Raw genomic sequence first — 23,021 nt, forward strand, 5'->3', positions numbered from 1 at the left:
TAATAAGATGTCATCTATATTAAGTCTCTATTTTAACCTAACCCTTAATCTAGTGTCTTTTGAGGACCGGTGTATTGTAATGTTTTAAAAGCCCTCTGTTCAGAGTCGTTTTATTTATTTTTTTACGTTTCTGTTACTGAAAATGTAGGCCTATGTGAATATTATTTTTGACCATTTACGAGTGACTCCAATCCAACATGGATAGTTTATGCAGGATTCGAACCCACAACCTTTGGTGTCGACAGCATTGCTTCGCGTGGAAGTCCGCATGATATGAAGGTTCAACTGTATCTGTATTACGCTTTATTTTGAATGTGAAAGGGAAACCTAACGCCTGCCACTTTCATGTCTTGCGTAACAGGTACACCCGGGAGGTCTCTCAGCCACTTCGACAGCTCGGACGTCGGCAACACCACCACACTGTTGCTAAGTGACGACGGAGACACTCTGTTTGTGGGAGCGCGGGATGCAGTTCTCTCTTTGGATGTCAGCCAGGAGGACGCCATTGTGATGAGGAGCAAGGTGGGGAGGTTGACCTTTTTACCATTGACGTTTACACCCGTCTAATCACAAAGTTGTTAACAAGTATGATCAGCTTTGAGACTTCATGAATCTGTATAAACCCTGTAAGTTCATGCATAAGACCACCAGATTTGGTTGGAAAATACCTAAGCCTTACAGTTCATACAGGCTGTAATGGAAATATTCAACACTGCAGAAAATGTCCCCTTTCCAGTGGTTTAATTCACCGGTTGTCATCTGAAACACAAACACAGCTGGTTCAACAGTCTTAACACTGACCTCTCTCCCTCCATTCTTCTCCCAGTTGGACTGGTCCCCCTCAGTGAAGGACCTGGACGAATGCTCCATGAAGGGCAAGAAAAAGGCAAGTTAACCCTAGCGCAGCCAATCCACTCATTGGCATTATTAATGCCGCATGCTGCCAGTGTTTCCCCTAGATTTGATCTTAGACGAGCAGTTTAGGTCCCCGAGTCAATATCCGGGGCTTCCGTTGCAACATTTTTCAATAGCACTTCATTTGAACTTCGATTTATACCTTAATCCGTTAGAATAAGAAATGAATACAACAACACAAGTAGGTGGGGGGATAGGATGAGGCTGTGCAAGGGGGTTCTGGTCTGTCTTAGTAATGGGAGGAGAAGCATTACTTACTGGAGGCACAGCTGTCACTGCATTCCACCAACAGCCACTTAGACTAATTCTCTAATGGAATTGTTTAGCTATTTAATTGGATAACTTTAACCGTCTTTCTGGCCGTCAATGTGCTAGCGATACAAAAGGAGGAAGTCGATACCAGATGGTTTTATGCCAATCGGGATTAGTAGACCTACAGTATGGGCCTGTACGTAGCATCAGTGGCAATGGGCTTAGCCACATTTGACGTATCTTCATCTGTGACAAGTCAGACATTTTATACACGTCCATAGTATAAATCCGATGAACAGTGACCGTAATGGCCATGCATACAAAGACCAATCCATTGTACAATATAGAGGTGATCCTCTCTAAAGGTTATGGGGTAGTTTATAGACTAAGGTAGCTTGCACAGTTTATACGCTAAGGTAATTATGATAAATTCTGACAGAGGGATAACGAAACAAAACGACGCAAGCTGTATCTGTGTGGTGCGTGTGCAAGTTGTGTATGGTGGGTGTGAATAGGCCTTATTCTCACAATTCAAATATTGGTGCTTTATCTAATTCTAGTTAAAAACATTTTGGCTGCCAATGGCCTTCATTAGAATGAATGTTGGTGGGGCAGAAACAAGGAAACGCCATGCCACGAAACTTTGGCAACAACGAAGTATATATTTTTTTAAACCTCAAGCTTTGGGCAGGATGTGTCAATATGTAGTTCATACATGCATAATCTATGAGAAGAATTACCATTTTACCTCAGCCACGAAATCCCTAGTTTGAAAGACTATTTTTCTAGAAGCTGTGCTGCGCCATTTTCCCTGACGTTTCCCCTCCGTGGACCAGCCGTCTAGCAATTCGAATTCAACTAGGGATGTTAACAGTTAACCGTTAATCGGTTAGCCGCCGAAAAATACATTTGACTAGTCATGCTTATCGGTCTATACGTTAATTTGCATAATTTAGTGCAATTAAATTGGCGTGTGTATTTTCATTAGTCGTCATGTATCATATCACACGTGCACAGCATATACAGAGCCCAGTTTGAGGAGAAGAATAGCCTATCACCTGCCATTCGAGTGCATAGGCTATACTCAATGGTAGGCAGGCTATCAGCGTGTGTATCGCCCACCGCTTTGCAACATGAGCTTGAGGCAGTAAGTATAATTGTTTGAAACCTGGATGTTTTACTTCAAATAATGAATGTCTTACCTTGCTTCAAAGTAGCCTAGCCAAAATCCAACTTTAAATGTGGAGGCAATTATTTTATAAAGACTTCCTCATGCCATAATTTCTCTGCTGTTCTATTGGTTTTCATATACATGTCTTTCATTGTCCAGAAGCCAATGGCACAATCCTAGTCATATTATACTGAACAAAAATAAACGCAACATGCAACAATTTCAAAGATTTTACTGAGTTACTGTTCATATGAGGAAATTAGTCAATTTTTATAAATTCATTAGTCCCTAATCTATATATTTCACATGACCGGGAATACAGATGTATGCATCTATTGGTCACAGATGCCTTAAAAAAATGGGCCTCACAATGGGCCTCAGGATCTCGTCACGTGCATTCAAATTGCCATCGATAAAATGCAATTGTGTTCGATGTCTGTAGTTAATGCCTGCCCATACCATAAGCCCGCTGGCACCATGGGGTACTCTGTTCACAATATTGCCATCAGCAAACCGCTTGCCCACACAACGCCTGCGGTTGTGAGGCCGGTTGGACGTACTGCAAAATTCTCTAAAACAACGTTGGAGGCTGTTTATGGTAGAGAAATGAACATGACATTTTCTGGCAACAGCTCTGGTGGACATTTCTGCGGTCAGCATGCCAATTGCACGCTCCCACAAAACTTGAGACATCTGTGGCATTGTCTTGTGACAGAACTGCACATTTTAGTGGCCTTTTGTCCCCAGCACAAGGTGCACGTGTGTAATGGTCATGCTGTTTAATCAGCTTCTTGATATGCCATACCTGTCAAGTGGATGGATCATCTTGCCAATGGAGAAATGCTCACTAACAGGGATATTAATACATTTTTGCAAGAAATTTGAGAGATTTGTTTTTTTGTGCTAATGTGCATTTCTGGGATCTTATCTCAGCTCATGAAACATGGGACAAACACTTTACATGTTGCGTCTTCTAATTTTGTTCAGTGTAGTAACCCATCCTAATTGGCTTCCTATTATTGCATGTTTCCATTAAGCTTTTAATAAAAAATGTCAGTTTCTTGTATGCATGCATAGAATTTTCTGTTGGACAAGTCATTTTACTGTTTGGGAAAAATACACTCGTTTGTTGACCGGTTAATGGGGCGGTTAGTCTGCAGCAAAATTAACCTGAAATTTGCATTCTTTAATTTAACCAATGAGCTTGCTTCAGCCCCTCGCCAAATGAGTGACAGTTGGCAATATGCACATGATGCACCCACAGCGAGAGTGATAGAAATGACGTGGTGCACACGGTGCATTTGGAAAGTATTCAGACCCCTTCACCTTTTCCACATTTTGTTACGTTACAGCCTTATTCTAAAATTGATTAAATCATCTTTTACCCATGATCAATCTACATACAATACCCAATAATGACAAAGCGAAAAACAGGTTTTTAATGCTAATTTATTACAACAAAAAACAGCAATACCTTATTTACACAAGTATTCAGACCCTTTGCTATGAGACTCGAAATTGAGCTCAGGTGAATCCTGTTTCCATTGATCACCCTTGAAAATGTTTCTACAACTTGGAGTCCCCCTGTGGAAAATTCAATTGATTGGACATGATTTGGAAAGGCACACACCTAAGATCCCACAGTTGACAGTGCATGTCAGAGCAAAAACCAAGCCATGAGCTTGAAGGAATTGTCCGTCACGCTCCAAGACAGGATTGTGTAGAGGCCCAGATCTGGGGAAGGGTACCAAAAATGTCTGCAGCATTGAAGGTCCCCAAAAACACAGTGGCCTCCATTCTTAAGTGGAAGAAGTTTGGAACCACCAAGACTTTCTTTCTAGAGCTGGCCGCCCAGCCAAACTGAGCAATCCAGGGAGAAGGGCTTTGGTCAGGGAGATGACCAAGAACCCGATGGTCACTCTGACAGAGCTCCAGAGTTCCTCTGTGGAGATGGGAGAACCTTCCAGAAGGACAACCAGCTCTGCAGCACTCCACCAATCAGGCCTTTATGGTAGTGACCAGACAGAAGCCACTCAGTAAAAGGCACATGATGGCACGCTTGGAGTTTGCCAAAAGGTAAAGCACTCTGACCATGAGAAACAAGATTCTTTGGTCTGATGAAACCAAGTTTAAACTCTTTGACCTGAATGCCAAGCATCACGTCTGGGGGAAACCTGGCACCATCCCTACAGTGAAGCATGGTGGTGGCAGCATCATGCTGTGGGGATGTTTTTCAGCAGCAGGGACTGCGAGACCAGTCGGGATCGAGGCAAAGCTGAACGGAACGAAGTACAGAGATCCTTGATGAAAACCTGCACCAGAGCACTCAGGACATTCAATTTGGGTGAAGGTTCACCTTCCAACAGGACAACAACCCTAAGCACACGGCCAAGACAACGCAAGAGTGGCTTCGGGACAAGTCTCTGAATGTCCATGCGTGACCTGGACTTGAGCCCGATCAAACATCTCTGGAGAGACCTGAAAATGGCTGTTCAGCGATGCTCCACATCCAACCTGACAGAGCTTTAGAGGATCTGGAGAGCCTCCCCAAATACAGGCGTGCCAAGCTTGTAGCGTCATACCCAACAAGACTCGAGGCTGTAATAGCTGCCAAAGGTGCTTCAACAAAGTACTGAGTAAAGGGTCTGAATACTTATGTAAATGTATTATTTCATACTTTTTTGCTTTGTCATTATGGGGTTTTGTGTGTAGATTGAGGGTGAAAAAAAGGATTTAATCCATTTTAGAATAAGGCTGTAACGTAACAAAATGTGGATAAAGTCAAGGGGTCTGAATACTTTCCAAAGTCACTGTATTGACGAACCACTTTTGGCTCGTGAGCGCTACTTTCACAACTACTGGCTAAAAAGTATACAAAAGTACCGGAGAGTCCCTTTAATGTAATGTTGGCCTCCCTTGAAGTAAGCCTCCACGTGTGGCCCCATTTAAACTAAGTAATGAGATCAGGGTTACCAGAGCTATTAGCTCACTGGTGCTAACGGTGCTCCCTCCCCCTGACCTGCTCTCTCTAGACAGACTGACCCAAGCTTTTCTGCAGGGTCACCCAGTTCTGGTTCTGAAGTTCATTGGCTTTGAAGGTTTATTTATTAGGTTTGGCTATCACCTATCAAACTTGGCAAAAGTTTATATTCTACAATTCCTAGAACATGAGTATTGTTTAGACTGGAGTGACAGACTGTAGCACACAGTGTGCCTCAAGGACCAGGATTAGGAAAAATGTTTTACAACAGTGGCTACCCGCTTTCTCCATCTCTCCCTGCACTCACATTTCTAAGGACGATACCAAGTTTTTTGCACTGTCTAAACATGTCCCCTGTCTCTGTCTTGTGTTCCCTCTCTTTCTGTCCCCCCCCTTCAGGCGGACTGTCCCAACTTCATCCGGGTGCTGCAGTTCTTGAACTCCACGCACATGTACGCCTGTGGAACCTTCGCCTTCAGCCCACGCTGCACCTACATCGTAAGATGCTCTTCTTTCAAGACATTCCTTTTCTCTTTCTCTCCATGTTTCTCTTACTGGAACTAGCTTTTACTGGCATGCCATACATTGGTACAGTATATTGGAACCCACACCTACATAATATTTCCTCAATACTTTTCTCATACTCCATATTCAAATTATTAACAGGCTTTATCGTCACCAAATGTATGGTTCAGTGTACTCAAGGACAAATATCACTGTGTTTGTGAGTACACTGAATCATACATTTGACAATAAAGCTTGTTTTTAAATATGCATATGTTTTTTAATTTTAATATGGACAACAAGATATGAACATGTTTGTACTATTCCTCCCACACAATCTTACATTTATCACTAACTTGTTTTCTTGGTTGTTTATCCCTATTTGCTCTCTCCTTCCGTGACTGCCTCCCTCACCCTCTCTGTATTGTTTTTGTTCCATCCATCCCTTCGTATCTCCCACCCGCTGAGTATCTTCAACTCTCTTAAGAGGGTAATGGTGCTTGGTCATGGGCTGTACAGTAAACCCATATTAGATATTAGTTATCCAATGGCAAAGACATTAGTGCCAAGCACATCACAGCAGTAGGTCATATTTTTGCCCAGAAACGTGCGTGCCGGTGCATCACACAAGATTGATAATTTCATTATCCAGTTATGTGTGGTACTGAGCTCAACGACCAGCCAGCAGAGCAATGTTTTTGTGCTCTGCTGGCTCGCCCCCTTAGTCTGATGCCCACGGGCTGAGACTGTGTGTGTGTGGAAGAGCATTTCTGTGTGATGATTAAGAAAATGGATCCTTGAGTAACCACCAGTCAAGCCTGTGTTAACTCTGGTCATGTTGATGCTGACAGCTTTACTGTACTACATTCACATAGCCATCGCCAGCCAGGCCACTCAGACAGGACATCCCTCAGATATAATGATGCCCAAGACAGGGCAACACTTGTATGTGTCTGTGATATAGGTGATTGAAATATATACTTAGCTAGAACAAAGCATCCTTTAGCCTCAGAGGCCTGTCTTTGGCTTTAGTAAGCATTTTACGTTTGGGCCCGGTTTTACATTCGAGGTTATGAGCTCTAGTAGTGTTGTGCTTGCAGGTTTTTAGCCGCTACACTGGAAGTGTATCCCAGAGGAAGTACAAGCCACTTAATCAAGTATTTACCCTCATGATGGTGGTCAATTAGCAGAAACTAGACAGAGCAAAATTTCAAGGTTCAAAATTACACTTCCTTAACCACGGCCATTGTAGCAGGATTCATTGACTACAGTATCACTTGTGCTTTTGCTCGGCAAAAAGTCCAGTGTAGCAAGTCTAACTTATGATGTTAGATAAAACCGCATTAAACGCATAACTTTGGCTCCCTCTTGAGTCAGTTGGTGTATTTTTGTATTTATTATGGATCCCCATTAGTTCCTTCCAAGGCAGCAGCTACTTTTCCTGGGGTCCAGCAAAAATAAGGCAGTTAGACCATTTTAAAAACATTACAATACATTCTCAACAGATTGCACAACACACTAAGTTTGTGCCCTCAGGCCCCTACTCCACTACCACATCTACAACCCCAAAAAATCTGTGTGTATAGTGTGTATGTAGGTGTCTGTGACTGTTTGTTGCTTCAGTCACCGTTGTTCCATAAGGTGTATTTTTATCTTTTTTTTAAATCAAATTTTACTGTTTGCATCAGTTACTTGATGTGGAATAGAGTTCCATGTAGTAATGGTTCTATGTAGTACTGTGTGCTTCACATAGTCTGTTCTGGATTTGGGGACTGTGAAGAGACCTCTTGTGGCAAGTCTTGGGGTATATGCATGGGTTTCCTTGCTGTGTGCCAGTGATTCAAACAGACAGCTCGGTGCATTCAACATGTCAATACCTCTCATAAATACAAGTAGGGATGAAGTCAATCTCTCCTCCACTTTGAGCCAGAAGAGATTGACATCCATATTATTAATGTTAGCTCTCGGATGTACATCCAAGGGCCAGCCGTGCTGCCCTGTTCTGAGCCAATTGTATTTTTCCTAAGTCCTTCTCACCACACGACTAAACAGTAGTCCAGGTGTGACAAAACTAGGGCCTGTAGGACCTGCCTTGTTGATAGTGCTGTTAAGAAGGTATTGTAGCGCTTTATTATGGACAGACTTTGCCCTATCTTACCTACTGTTGTATCAATATGTTTTGACCATGACAGTTTACAATCCGTTTAGTCACCTCAACTTGCTCAATTTCCACATAATTCATTACGAGATTTGGTTGAGGTTTAGTGAATGATTTGTCTCAAACACAATGCTTTTAGTTATTGAAATATTAAGGAGTAATTTATTCCTTGCCACCCATTATGAAACTAACTGCAGCTCTAACTGTTGCAGTCATTTCAGTCGCTGTAGTAGCTGATGTGTATAGTGTTGTCATCTGCATACATAGACACACTGGCTTTACTCGAAGCCAGTGGCTTGTCGTTACTAAAGATTGAAAAAAGTAAGGGGCCTAGACAGCTGCCCTGGGGAATTTCTGATTCTACCGGATTATGTTGGAGAGGCTTCCATTGAAGAACACCCTCTGTGTTCTGTTAGATGGGTAACTCTATCCACAATATAGCAGGGGGTGTTTTTCCAGCAGCAGACTATGATCGATAATGTCAGAAGTCTAACAAATCACCCACAATCTTTTTATCATCAATTTCTCTGTCATTTGTGTAAGTGCAGTGCCTGTTGAATGTCCTTCCCTTTAAACGTGCTGAAAGTTCGTCATTTTCTTTACTGTGAAATAGCATTGTATCTGGTCAAACACAATTTTTTCCAGAAGTTTACCACGGGTTGGTAACAGGCTGATTGGACAGCTATTTGAGCCAGTAAAGGGCCCTTTACTGCGGCGGCAGGTAGCCTAGTGGTTAGAGCGTTGGGCTAGTAACAGAAACGTTGTTGGATCGAATCCCCGAGCTGACAAGGTAAAAATCTGTTCTGCCCCTGAACAAGGCAGTTAACCCACTGTTCCCCAGTAGGCCGTCATTGTAAATAAGAATTTCTTAACCTTTATTTAACTAGGCAAGTCGGTTAACTTACTATTCTTAGGTAGAGTAATTACTTTTGCTTCCCTCCAAGCCTGACCCTACTCCGCTCTTTCCCCTACAGAACTCTGAGATGTTCTCCCTGGTAACGAGCCCCAGCGGAAAGCCAGAGGAGGGCAGAGGTCGCTGCCCCTACGACCCCTACCAACGTAACTCGGCCATCACCGTCGGTAAGAGATGACTCACAGGAAGTGGAGGATAGTTAAAGAACCACAGGACATTTCCTTTAGACAAGGACATGTAATTGGCTAAGGGCAATGATGATGTCATAGCCTTCAACATTCTCCAGGAAGTGTGCCCTTTCCAACCAATGATATCAGACACGTTATGGTATACTGGTGTCTACTCCTTTAGATCTGAAAGGATTTGATAGGTCTGAGTTGTATGGTGAACATTTCACCCAACCTATGAGAAGGCAACATGAAGCAATTAAAACATAAAAAAAATAAAAAATCCAATCCTTTCAGCTCTACAGGAGTGCCTAGGTATCTGTGTGGGATTCTTAGTCTCTTCGATGTCGTCATATTTGTCCCATCTCATTGTAGGATGGGGGTTAAGAGTAGTATGCAGTGTAGGTGGTGATAATGTGTTGGCGTTTTAATCTGTGTTTGTGTCTGTGAGAGAGAGGGGGAGCAGATGCTAATAATCATATTGCCCATAACCCTTCGCCTGATGTCTTTACCTTTCTGTGGGTAACATGTGACTGCTAGCAAACATTTACAGTACCTGGTGGGTAAGATATGCATGGGCAAGATATGCATTTACATATGTATCCTGATTAGGCCTATTGGCTACTGTCATTGGCCATAATTAACATTTAAAGTTTTCGAGATTGTGATTTTCACTGACCAACGATGTTTTAAATGTCCCTGGATATGACTTTCATAAATAGTCATTACGCCTGCCACACCAGGTTGTGAGAATCTGTCCCCAGCAGAGCTTGCTCTTATGACAGCTGACACGTACTACGCAAGGTTAATGGTTAACAATGCACACATCTTGTATTTGGGTCATGTCCCTCGCAATAAATATAACGTCTTGACAGAATCTGTCGTCACCTGCTAAGGCATTGTGTCTTGATGCACACGGCCATTTCCAGTACATTACATGCACGGACTGTTCAATAATAGTTTTTCTTTCCTCTGACCATGACCTTTGTTGTCATCCAAAGCCAGTACATTAATTTAACTCTGTCATTTAATAAAGGTATTGGACTCTGTTAATGGTGGAGGAATTTTTCAGCTTTGACTGTCATTCTCCTGTACGTTTACTCAGATTCACATGCCTTGTACTGGATGACACTCACTGTGTGTGTGTGTGTGTGTTCAGATGGAGAGCTGTACACTGGAACAGTAGCAGACTACATGGGAAACCGGCCGGTCATCTCCCGCCACCTCAGCGAGGGCAGCCATGTTGATCTGAAGCTGGATGACACTTTGGGCTGGCTGGAGGGTATGTGTCTGCAACAAACTACTGATGATGTATTACACACATCCCCAAGGCTCTTACATACACTGAGTGTACAAAACATTATGAACACCTTCCTAATATTGAGTTGCACTCCCCCCATTGCCCTCAGAACAGCCTCAATTCGTCGTGGGGATGGACTCAACAAGGTGCTGAAAGTGTTCCACAGGAATGCTGGCTCATGTTGACTCCAAGGCTTCCCACAGTTGTCAAGTTGGCTTGATGTCCTTTTGTTGGTGGACCATTCTTGATACATAATGGGAAACTGTTGAGTGTGGAAAAACCCAGCAGCGATGCAGTTCTTGACACAAACCGGTGTGCCTGGCACCTACTACCATACCGCGTTCAAAGGCACTTACATTTACATTTTAGTCATTTAGCAGACGCTCTTATCCAGAGCGACTTACAGTAGTGAATGCATACATTTCATGGCTTTTTTTTTTTTTTTGTACTGGCCCCCCCGTGGGAATTGAACCCACAACCCTGGCGTTGCACACACCATGCTGGCGTTGTAAACACCATGCTCTACCAACTGAGCCACAGGGAAGTTAAATCTTAAATCTTTTGTCTTGTCCATTCACCCTCTGAATGGCACACATACACAATCCATGTCTCAGTTGTCTCAAGACTTACAAATCCTCCTTTAACCTGTCTCCTCCCCTTCATCTATACTGATTTGAAGTGGATTTAGCAAATAACATCAATAAGGGATCATAGCTTTCACCTGGTCAGTGTGTCTTGGAAAGAGCAGGTGTACATAATGTTTTGGATATTTAGGAATATGTTTTAAAGGGAGAAATACCTACAGTACCAGTCAAACGTTTGGACACCTACTCATTCAAGGGTTTTTCTTTGTTTTTACTATTTTCTACATTGTAGAATAATAGTGAAGACATCAAAACTATGAATTAACACATATGGAATCATATAGTAACCAAATAAGTGTTAAACAAGTCAAAATATATTTCATATTTGAGATTCTTCAAAGTAGCCACCCTTTGCCTTGATGACGGCTTTGCATGCTGTGTCTGTTACTTGAACTCTGTGAAGCTATTATTTTGGCTGCAATTTCTGAGGCTGGTAACTCTAATGAACTTGTTCTCTGCAGCAGAGGTAACTCTGGGTCTTCCTTGCCTGTGGCGGTCCGCATGAGCCAGTTTCATCATAGCACTTGATGGTTTTTGCGACTGCACTTGAAGAAACTTTCACAGTTCTTGAAATGTTCTGCATTGACTGACCTTCATGTCTTAAATTAATGATTGCCAGTCATTTCTCTTTGCTTATTTGAGCTGTTCTTGCAATAATGTGGACTTGGTCTTTTACCAAATAGGGCTATCTTCTGTATACCAATCCTACCTTGTCACAACACAACTGATTGGCTGAAACGCATTAAGAAGGAAAGAAATTCCACAAATTAACTTTAAACAAGGCACACCTGTTAATCGAAATGCGTTCTAGGTGACTACTTCATGAAGCTGGTTGAGAGAGTGCAAAGCTGTCAAGGCAAAGGGTGGCTACTTTGAAGAATCTCAAATATAAATATATTTGTTTACTACATGATTCTAAATGTGTTATTTCATAGTTTTGATGTCTTCACTATTATTCTACAATGTAGAATAGAGTAAGAATAAGAATAAAGAAACCCTGGAATGAGTAGGTGTGTCAACTTTTGACTGGTACTGTACATGTGACCTTTTCCACACAAAGTACAGCTAAAAGGAAATGTACATTTTAAAGGTCTAAATTTAAAGAAGTAGTTTATAAGTCTATTGGTGTTGGTTAAGCCTCCTAACCAATACGTCTGGAATACGTTCAAATGATTCCTTTGTTAATCCATTTGCCTAACAAGCTTTCAGTAACACACATCACTCGATTAGTCATCCACCGCTGGCCTGCTGGCCCCCCTACCTCTGAGGAAGCACAGTTCCCGCTCAGCCCAGTCAAAACTGTTCGCTGCTCTGGCACCCCAAGGGTGGAACAAGCTCCCTCACGACGCCAGGACAGCGGAGTCAATCACCACCTTCCGGAGACACCTGAAACCCCACCTCTTTAAGGAATACCTGGGATAGGATATAGTAATCATTCTAACCCCCCCCCCTTAAAAGATTTAGATGCACTATTGTAAAGTGGTTGTTCCACTGGATATCATAAGGTGAATGCACCAATTTGTAAGTCGCTCTGGATAAGACCATCTGCTAAATGACTTAAATGTAAATGTAATATAAATGTAGTCTAGCCAATTGTTCAATCTTTTTCTCCAGATCCCACTTTCATCAGCTCCAACTTCGTCCCCAGTGAGGAGAAGATCTATTTCTTCTTCAGCGAGGTGGGCCGGGAGTACGACTTCATCAACAAGTTCACTGTATCTCGCATCGCCCAAGTCTGCACGGTAAGAGATGCATTACTGTGTGGTTGTACATCTGCGTGTGTGCAGATGCGTGTTAATGATAATCCTCTCAACCATTTCCTGTCTGTCCCAGAGTGATATTGGGGGCCAGCGAACCCTGCAGCGACGCTGGACCACCTTTGCCAAAGCCCAGCTCCTGTGCCAGTCTGACAACGAGCTGCCCTACAACGTCATCCAGGACATCGTCACCCTCCCGCCACCTGAGGGCGCCACAGTGGACGACACCCTCTTCTTCGGCGTCTTCAGCTCTCAGTGGTCAGTAGTTTGGATATTCGCTATGAATGGGATTAAGTCATCTGACATCTCCTGTACGAATGGCAACCGTTGTTTCTTGTTAGCAGGTCTTACAGGTCTCTCAGCAGATCTCAACCCAATTGAACACTTATGGGAACACTTTCTGGAGCGGCGCCTGAGACGGCATTTTCCACCACCATCAACAAAAAACAAATGATAGAATTTCTTGTGAAAAAATGGTGTCGCATCCCTGCAATAGAGTTCCAGACAATTGTAGAAACTATGCCAATGAGCATTGAAGCTGTTCTGACGGCCCGTGGTGGACAACACACTATTAAGACTGTTGGTCTTTCCTTTATTTTGGCAGTTATCTGTACTTTGCTAGAGAATGGCCAGTCCTGGTCGTTTATAGTATTATGAACTCCAAATTATATTTGAATCCCAGAAAAACATTTGTCAAATAGACCACTTTTTTTTTTTTTTTATTTTTTACTGGTTGGCATGTCGAGGCTTTTTGAAACAAGAAGTGTGTTTCAGAAGGGTGTTTGGGATTTAAAAAATTGCGTGACAAGTTCCTTTGCCAAGTTTACTTATTTAGCTGCTACTAGATTGTAGCATGGTTGTGACCGCAAGTGTCTTTGATGTTTGTGCACTACTAGGTCAGTGAACTCAGGGCGGTCGGCAGTGTGTGCGTTCCGCCTGGGCGACATCAAAGCCGTTTTCGCAGGCAACTACAAGGTCCTGAATCGGGACACGCTACGGTGGAGCATGCGGGTTCAGGAAAAGGTCGCCAACCCGGGAGAGGTAAGCGGTGTCTCCATCTCGAATGACAGAGGTCCCCTGAGGGTCAGCAGAAATAAATTAGCTTGTTAGCAAAATTTGACTTCTTCAAAGAAGTTGGATGAAAATATAATTAAGAATTAAAAACAACTTCTGAAGACCCAACAGAACAAAAGCTACTCAGACCAAACAATGCCGGGAGAATGCCTTGTTTATCCTTGCCTAGGTAAATGTTAGTTACGGTTCTGGTTTGTTTACATATGGTGTTGTTTCCCCATGATGTATTGCATTGAGGATCAATCAGCCATGCCTAAGATCATAAGCGTGGCCTGGTTTGATGTTCAATGAAGAAGAAACTTCCACACATTTAACTTGGCATAACAAATGTGATATCGGCGTTTTACGACTTTAATCTTTTATTCAATGTTTCTTCAAACTCCTTCGCATACTTGTTGTGGATGACTCCCACACAGGCCAATTGGCAAACAGCTGGATGTTTATCAAGGTGTACCTGGCTCAATCCCTCTCTCCCTCCTCGCAGTGTGGCCTGCACAATGCCTCAGACAACACCCTTCGCTTTGTCAAAGAGAACTTCCTCGCGGACGACAGCGTACACCCTGTGGGGAAGAGCCTGACCATGGTGTCACCTGACCAGCGCTACAGCCACGTGGTCACCCAGAGAGTACAGGCCGCCAACGGCAAGGACTACACCGTCCTCTTCCTGCTCACAGGTACTGGACATGGTTTTCAACTGGAATCGACCTAAATATCAATGTGTTACTCAGTACATGTATGCATGTGCGCACCATTACCGTGTTTAGTAATTTCTTTCAAACGCTTGCTTTCAGAATCAGGCTTCCTCCACAAAGCAGTGCTGCTGGAGAAGGGTGCCCACATCATTGAGGAGATCCAGGTCTTCAAGCAGCCTCAGCCCGTAAAGAACCTCCTGCTCTCAATAGCGAAGGTACCTTTCTAGTCATTAGGTATTCTGTCTCAAGTCAGGTACTCATCCCACTTTACCCTCCCCTCGCTGTTACATTACATTTTAATGGCCTCTACACCACAGGGGCCTGCTGGCACTTTAACATTAGCACTTCAGCCGCGAACGATGCAAATGGTGAATCTCCCTGTCGCCAAAGCTCTCAGGAGATGTAACCTTTACATTAACTTCCCCTGTCATCTCCTGCGTGCGCTGGTTTCGTCTGCTCTCGAACCCCACCAATATGCCCACAGGTCTAAACCAATCACGTCGCATCTGCTGGTGACTGACGGATGGACATGGCCTGGGGATTTTGTGTCACTTAATGGCTTCATGCCTTCTGTGAAGTGTGAGATGGTTGGTTAGCAAGTAATAGACAATGTCAATTACACATGCAGAAACTCTGTCAAACATCTTTATTACCACTGCATATAATATTTCTAGGTTTTATCTGACAGTCTTCTTCGCAAATAATGAAATACTGATGACAAATACAAATGTTATTTAAAAAAATGTGTGTGTGTGTGTGTGTGTGTGTGTGTGTGTGTGTGTGTGTGTGTGTGTGTGTGTGTGTATATATATTTTTTTAAATAACATTTGTATTTGTCATCAGTATTTCATTATTTGCGAAGAAGACTGTCAGATAAAACCTAGAAATATTATATGCAGTGGTAATAAAGATGTGTGTATGTGTGTATATATATATATATATGTGTATGTTTTTAACTTGTTAAGTGTACACTGTAGACCATAGTGTAGGCTAAATGAACAGAAGCTGGTAAGGTTTTGCAGGACTGTGTGTCCGTGGCAGGATGACCGTAGAGAAGGCGACGGTATTAGCCCCGATAAACCCTCTCTCTCGGATCTGCTGCACGAGAGTGAGAGAAATAAGCTGGAGAGCTGTCTGTCTAGGATGTGTGTTCATGACGCAGCGCTTCAGTGTGACCGATGTATTCAAGGTGTGCATGCGTGTGTGTGTGCGCAGTATGGTTCAGCGTATGTGTGTGCGCAGTATGGTTCCAGTTCAGCATGCGTGTGCTGTCTGTTGAAATCATAATTTATTTATGTAGCTGAGACATAATGTACTGTACATGTCACTTAGGGGTCACAACACACGTCGCAGAGAATCTTTGTTCTCTGACTGAACCGAAATCTGGTTATTTAGCAGCCACTTATCGGTTGAAGAAGTGCTTATATTCAGTTCGTGAATCAGACCCACAACCCCAGTGTTGAGAGCAACACGCTTCAACCAAGACTAACTGTCAAAATTTGCCTCAATTAATCCTTCTCGTAGTTACTACCCAGTAAATCAGTTTGTACACTTGTTCATGTAAGTGTATACTAATGCTAACATGTTTCTATCCTTATCCCCCTATGTTGTTTGCCATAGCTGTACACCAGTGGTCACCAACCGGGTTGATCTCCAAAGCATTCCTAGATTTCTCTAAAAAACAATAGTCTTGCTTTCCAAAAAAAAATATATATATTTGATTTATTTTTGTGCTGTTGGTGGTAGGTGCACTTCAATCATTCGCCCTAATGCCGGGAAGGAAAGTGTTCTCATTTTGAAGCATTTCATGTGTCTGACGGTAGATCTGCGCCTTCCCGGCAGGCCCAGAGAACAAATCAATTGCACTTATAGGCCTACCGCTGGCCAATCGGATAGCTCAGATCACCGTGTCTGCAGTTTCCTCCAGCCATAGACTGTAAAAATAAGATTTGGGCACACAACAAAGTTGATACTGTGAGATTTCAAAACTTTTAAAATCATGACTGGCTAGAGACTCAATGAATACAGCAAAAAGCTGCTGTTTTTATAAGTAATAAAATATAAGCCCCCCCCCCCCCCCAAAAAAAAAGCTTTCTCTCTCCTTCCACTTACTACTGTACAGCCAGCACTGCAGCTGCAATGAATGAGTACAGCAAAGTCCTCCGATAAGCTTGCCTTGTTAATATTAGCGGCTTGTCTTAATATCGAGGAATATTTAACTTTCTCTGGTCATAGGAGTAACATGAAATGCTGTTTGAGGCAGAAAGAATGCAGTGTGACTTGAGTTTTGCCATCAACTGGAAGACTGTCCTCTTTTCTCATCGGCGGAAGGGAGAGGGAAGGTGAGTCACGTGAGAGGCAGCCTCACCGCTGCTCCCTTCCTCCCTACCTTTAGACTGACCCATTTAGGTGCAGGCTATTAATTAATCCAGCAAAATAAAAACAAACGTTAAAAATATAAATCAATCTGGGCGGTAGATCTCGGCTTGCTTTTGGACTCAAAACTCAGAAAAGGTCGGTGACCTCTGCGGTACACTAACATTAGCGACTTCGCGCTAATGCTATCCTTCACCCCCACAGGGTGTGGTGTTCGTGGGCTCATCCGAAGGCGTGGTGAGGGTCCCGGCCTCCAACTGCTCCTATTACAGGAGCTGTGCCGAGTGTGTGCTGTCCCGAGATCCTTTCTGTGGCTGGGACTCCTCCAACAAAGTCTGCACCCACGCCACCAGCATCCAGGACAATGTGTGAGTGTCACACCCCATCACTTTACATTACAACCACTCCACCCAGCAGGCACAACACCAATACACTGTAGGATTTATCGAATGTACCATGGCAAGCGTAATATACAACTTGCATAGAGCCGGGTGTAAGAAATTACTTTAGGATAAAGGCTGTTACATTTTGATTTGGTGGAATTAATTTATTTCCTTCAGGGCTGGATTCCCTGACACAAAAGCACTTTAAATGTATAATCTCTATTGAACATGCGTCTTAGTACAGGAGTAGGATTAATGTTTCTCGAAAACCGGCACATAATATTTAAGAAAACACAGAATAACATGTAATGGGTATTTTATTTAGGGTATAGGTAGTGTATGTATTCGAAAGTACGTGGACACCTCTTCAAATTAGTGGATTCGGCTATTTCAGCCACGCCCGTTGCTGACCGGTGTATAAAATCGAGCACACAGCCATGCAATCTCCATTTGGGGCGGCAGGTAGCCTAGTGGTTAGAGCATTGGGCCAGTAACCCGAAAGGTTGCTAGATCGAATCCCCGAGCTGACAAGGTAAAACTCTGTCGTTCTGCCCCTGAACAAGGCAGTTAACCCACTGTTCCTAGGCCGTCATTGTAAATAAGAATTTGTTCTTAACTGACTTGCGTCATTAAATAAAATAACAAATTAAATAGACAAACATTGGCAGTAGAATGGCCTTACTGAAGAGCATAGTGACTTTCGATGTGGGACCGTCATAGGATAGTCTGTCCTCGGTTGCAATACTCACTACCGAGTTCCAAACTGCCTCTGGAAGCAGCAACAGCTCAAGAACTGTTCGTTGGGAGCTTCATGAAATGGGTTTCCATGGCCGAGCAGCTGCACACGAGTGGTGTAAAGCTCGCCTCCATTGGACTCTGGAGCAGTGGAAACGCGTTCTCTGGAGTGATGAATCACGCAGCAACATCTGGCAGTCCAACGGACAAATCTGGTGTTGGTGGATGCCAGGAGAAATGCTATCTGCGCGAATGCATAGTGCCAACTGTAAAGTTTAGTGGAGGAGGATTAATAGTCTGGAGCTGTTTTTCATGGTTTGTGCTAGGCCTCTTAGTTCCACTGAAGGGAAATCTTAACGCTACAGTATACAATTACATTCTATACGATTCTGTGCTTCCAGCTTTGTGGCAACAGTTTGGGAAGGCCCTTTCCTGTATCAGCATGACAATGCCCCCATGCACAAAGTGAGGTCCATACAGAAATACTTTGTCAAGATTGGTGTGGAAGAACTTGACTGGCCTGCACAGAGCCCTGACCTCAACCCCATCGAACGCCGACTGCGAGGCAGGCCTAATCGCCCAACATCAATGGCCGACCTCACTAATTCTTAATTAAGCCGTCCCAGAAAGGGGTGACCAACTCCATATTAATGCCCATGATTTTGGAATGAGATATTCGTCGAGTGGGTGTCAACATACTTTGTCTCTTTATTGGGTCATGTGTACTTTATTGGGTCTGTTTTATTTTTATGGAGTTAATCAAGAAGTGACCATTGCGCTCTTCCAGAAGTTTAGTTGGTGTATAAAACCTGTGGATTCAGATGAGCAAAGTGTGATGGGTCCGCACTCAGATGTCACACACAGCTTACTTCATTTCTTTTGTTACTGCATCAGGGATAGTGTACACAGACGTTTCGGCTTTGCAGCCTTGTTCAGTGTGTAGCTATAAATCTCCTGTGTAGGTACAAAAAACAGCCGAAACGTCTGTACGCTGTCCCAGATGTAGTAAAAACTAAAAAAGGAAGTAAGCTTTATGCGACGTTAGTTAACCAGAATGTAAACAGGATCTTTGCATGGACAGACGCACAGAATATCACACAAACTCACATACAGTGCATTCGGAAAGTATTCAGACCCGTTGACTTTCTTACACATTTTGTTACGTTACAGCCTCGATGAGGGAACCAATTTTTTGCTCCATCAATCTACACACAATAATACCCCATAATGACAAAGCCTAAATAGTTTTTATTTTTGCAAATGTATTAAAAATAAGAAACATACCTTATTTACATAAGTATTCAGACCCTTTGCTATGAGACTTGAAATTGAGCTCGGGTGCATCCTGTTTCCATTGATCATCCTCGATCAGCTTTAATATTGCAGATTGTAGCTTCCATACAACTTGATTGGAGTCCACCTGTAGTAAATTCAATTGATTGGACATGATTTGGACAAGTACCGAGTAAACGGTCTGAATACTTATGTAAATGTGATTATTTCAGTTTTATAATTTTAATTTCAAAAAAACATGTTTTTGGTTTGTCATTATTGGGCAGTGTGTGTAGATTGAAAAAAAAAAAAAAAACAATTTTAATGCATTTTAGAATAAGGCTGTAAAGAAAGCAAAATGTGGAAAAGGTACAAAAAAAAGCACACACTGACAGTGTTTATCCCCTCTACAGAGGCCAGGATGTGGATGGAGGGAATGTGCAGGAGGCGTGTGCGTCGCCCATGATGCCCAGATCCAGATTTGGACTGCACAAAGGAAACGCAGGTGAGAATCACTAGTGTAAACAGCCCTCATGCTTACAGTGAACTTTGTAGACAAACATTTCCATGCTTATCCTATTATCTATCTGCCAGACTAGTCTATAGATGGATGCACACTGCATTGTATATGTGTGGGCTAGCCGCTAACTGCCATAACTAGCATCTGGCTAAGTCTGAACTTGGGCCTTAGTCAGTGACTCCTGAATTCTGTTAAGACTCCTTTCCCCCAGGCGAGCTGGTGTTAGTGTTCCTGAATGAGGTGGTGCGACTGCAGTGTCCAGAGGCCTCGAGCCTGGCCCACCGCCACTGGGAGCGACCCAACAGCCGCCTCTCCCCGGAGCTCTACCTGCAGCTGGAGGACGGAAGCCTGCACTTCCTGGCCACGCCCACCACCCTGGGCCACTACCTGTGTCTCTCCACAGAGAACGGCTTCCAGCAGAACCTGGCCATCTACCAGGTAAAGCAGAAGAGCAGCCCCACCACCCAGGCCACTGCCCCTGGCGTGACGCCCACCCGCCCCCAGAGCCCGGCCCTCCCCCCAACCACCCAGGCCGGCTCAGGAGGATGGCTCACCCCACCCTTGACGTGGCCCAAGCAGACCGAGCCGGAGCCCACCGCGCCAGCAAGTGAGACTCAGGCCACCACAAGGCGGACCAGCAGGAACTTTACGTTCTGGGTGGAGCAGTCGGAGGAGACTGAGGTGAAGTCGCTAGGAGGGGACAAGCTGCAGCTGGCACTGGGGCAAACCTACCTGAAGGAGCTGGTGGTGGTATCTGTACTGCTAGCAGGCTGCGTTAGCATCCTGCTAACCATTGCGCTGTACGGCATGAGGCAGCGCTGCCGCAGTAGGACGGCGCCCCAAGCCAACGCCCCAGGGAGGGACTTGGAGAGGGGTGGCCATCAGGAGCGGGAGGCCCTCCGGGGGGGTCAGTCACCGCGCAGCAACGGCAAGCGGAACGGGCAGGCGGCTCACAATGGCCAAGCCAACGGGGTTGTGTGTAACGGCACGCCTAAGGGCTCCAACGGGCATCTGCCCAACACCCCCATCTGAGCACAGTCAACTATATCACACCCTAACTATTGACAGTATCATATCCACTCTTCCTGAGAGCAATGAAGCTTTTACATGGTCATTCTGAGCCATGGGATTTTACATCAACACAGCTAACTGCAGCACTCTGAATTGTGTGGACTGTCATGGCGGGGAGAAAGACTGTTTGGCCTGAGACTGTGGTAACTCAAGTAAAAGGACACTGTTTTATTCTGGTACGATACCAGCCTGTGTGAATCAAATGGGCAGACTGATAAACGTGAATCTCACTGCTTTTATGTAAAATTGTGTATTATATTGTGCTGTATATACTTTGGATTTGAGGATCAATCGACTAGACTGTTTTTGTGTATTTAATGAAAGAGCCAAGAAAGCCGATGCATCGAATGTACATGAAGGACTGTCTCTACCCCGCCACCAAAAAAAACTGAATTGGTTCCTAAACAGATTTATTTCCACTAACTATTAACTAATGTGTCCACTCAAATCCCAGGCAGTGTGGATGCATATCGCGAAGAACACAAAAACAGCCTTTTCTGTTGGAAAAGTGTTTTTGTAGCATCAGGTCTACACGACTTTTTTCCTCTTATTTATTTTTTGTTAGTTTATTTTTGTCATTCTATTGAATGTGCTGCCAATGACTTCAAGTGTTTCCAACTTGCTTTTCTTTTTCCTCTCTCACCCAAACGCACATTTTTGGGAAATCCTGCAGTCTGTGAAGCCATGAGAACATGATGTTGATTTGACACTGTAGGCTTATCTCTTCCAGAACAAACAAGATTATTCTGCTTTTTAGAGACTTTAGTTTTGTTAATGTGTTGTCAGTGTATTAACTGGACAGAAATCTGATAATCACTTTGAAAACTGTGAAATTGCCAAAATTGTATTTTGGATGAAAACAAACATGTTTTTAGCTAGACAGCTATTCAGAGACTGACAACAGATGAAAGGTGGTTCATTTTAAGCTGCTTTAGATGAGGAAGACTAATAGTTAAACAAATAAGGTACTTATTGTCTTTGGTACAGATCACAAACCACTTTTTTTTAAATAAGTTGTCTTTATTTTTATACAATCGTATCTTACTGTTCTAATGTTGCAAATAAACAGTTAAATTTGTGCAAAACCAAAATCTGTGTCATTTGTGTTGAATTTAGGCCTACTGCAGAAAATCTCATTATTTTAAAGCGTTTGAACGCTTCACAATATTATGTTATTAATGTAAGCTTCGTTGAGTAGGATTTAACAGAAAATGGCTCCAGGCTGTTCTCCATATAACAGCCTCCACTCTCCTGGTAAGGTTTTCCACGAGATGTTGAAACATTGCTGCGGGGACTTGCTTCCATTTAGCCACAGGAGCATTAGTGAGGTCGGGCATTGATGTTGGGCGATTAGGCCTGGCTCGCAGTCGACGTTCCTATTCATCCCAGGTGTTCGATGTGGTTGAAGTCAGGGCTCTGTGCAGGCCAGTCAAGTTCTTCCACACCAATCTCGACAAACCATTTCTGTATGGACCTCGCTTTGTGCACGAGGGCATTGTCATGCTGAAACAGGAAAGGGCCTTCCCCAAACTGTTGCCACAAAGTTGGAAGCACAGAATCGTCTAGAATGTAAATGTACAGTTGAAGTCGGAAGTTTACATACACTTTATCCAAATGCATTTAAAGTCAGTTTTTCATAATTTAATCCTAGTACAAATTCCCTGTCTTAGGTCAGTTAGGATCACTACTTATTTTAAGAATGTGAAATGTCAGAATAATAGTAGAGTGATTTATTTCAGCTTTTATTTCTTTCATCACATTCCCACTGGGTCAGAAGTTTACATGCACTCAATTAGTATTTGGTAGCATTGCCTTTAAATTGTTTAACGTGAGTCAAATGTTTTGGGTAGCCTTCCACAAGCTTCCAACAATAAATTGGGTGAATTTTGGCCCATTCCTCCTGACAGAGCTGGTGTAACTGTGTCAGGTTTATAGGCCTCCTTGCTCGCGCACACTTTTCACAAATTTTCTATGGGAATGAGGTCAGGGCTTTGTGATGGCCACTCCAATACCTTGACTTTGTCCTTAAGCCATTTTGCCACAACTTTGGAAGTATGCTTGTGGTCATTGTCCATTTGGAAGACCCATTTGCGACCAAGCTTTAACTTCCTGACTGATGTCTTGAGATGTTGCTTCA

General features: G+C 43.4%; 1 protein-coding gene across 5 annotated transcripts in view; it reads left to right on the top strand.

Annotated features, from left to right (window-relative positions):
• sema4ab (sema domain, immunoglobulin domain (Ig), transmembrane domain (TM) and short cytoplasmic domain, (semaphorin) 4Ab) overlaps positions 1–21,975 on the top strand; it is a 52,088-nt gene extending 30,113 nt beyond the window's left edge. For 4 of the 5 annotated variants that reach the window (XM_029731931.1, XM_029731928.1, XM_029731929.1 and 1 more), the window contains exons 3-15: positions 362–522; positions 827–886; positions 5,718–5,816; positions 8,955–9,060; positions 10,220–10,342; positions 12,619–12,746; positions 12,838–13,019; positions 13,658–13,802; positions 14,320–14,509; positions 14,627–14,742; positions 17,108–17,271; positions 19,707–19,798; positions 20,010–21,975. In XM_029731931.1, the coding sequence (XP_029587791.1) occupies positions 362–522; positions 827–886; positions 5,718–5,816; positions 8,955–9,060; positions 10,220–10,342; positions 12,619–12,746; positions 12,838–13,019; positions 13,658–13,802; positions 14,320–14,509; positions 14,627–14,742; positions 17,108–17,271; positions 19,707–19,798; positions 20,010–20,845 (2,402 nt within the window). In that variant the 3' untranslated portion in view covers positions 20,846–21,975. The remainder of the gene's footprint in view (positions 1–361; positions 523–826; positions 887–5,717; positions 5,817–8,954; positions 9,061–10,219; positions 10,343–12,618; positions 12,747–12,837; positions 13,020–13,657; positions 13,803–14,319; positions 14,510–14,626; positions 14,743–17,107; positions 17,272–19,706; positions 19,799–20,009) is intronic. The other variant, XM_029731932.1, reaches the window with a different exon arrangement.
• Positions 21,976–23,021: the final 1,046 nt, after the last annotated feature.

The sequence above is a fragment of the Salmo trutta genome, chromosome 34 (genome assembly GCF_901001165.1).
Source record: "Salmo trutta chromosome 34, fSalTru1.1, whole genome shotgun sequence".
In the NCBI taxonomy this organism is placed as follows: domain Eukaryota; kingdom Metazoa; phylum Chordata; class Actinopteri; order Salmoniformes; family Salmonidae; genus Salmo; species Salmo trutta.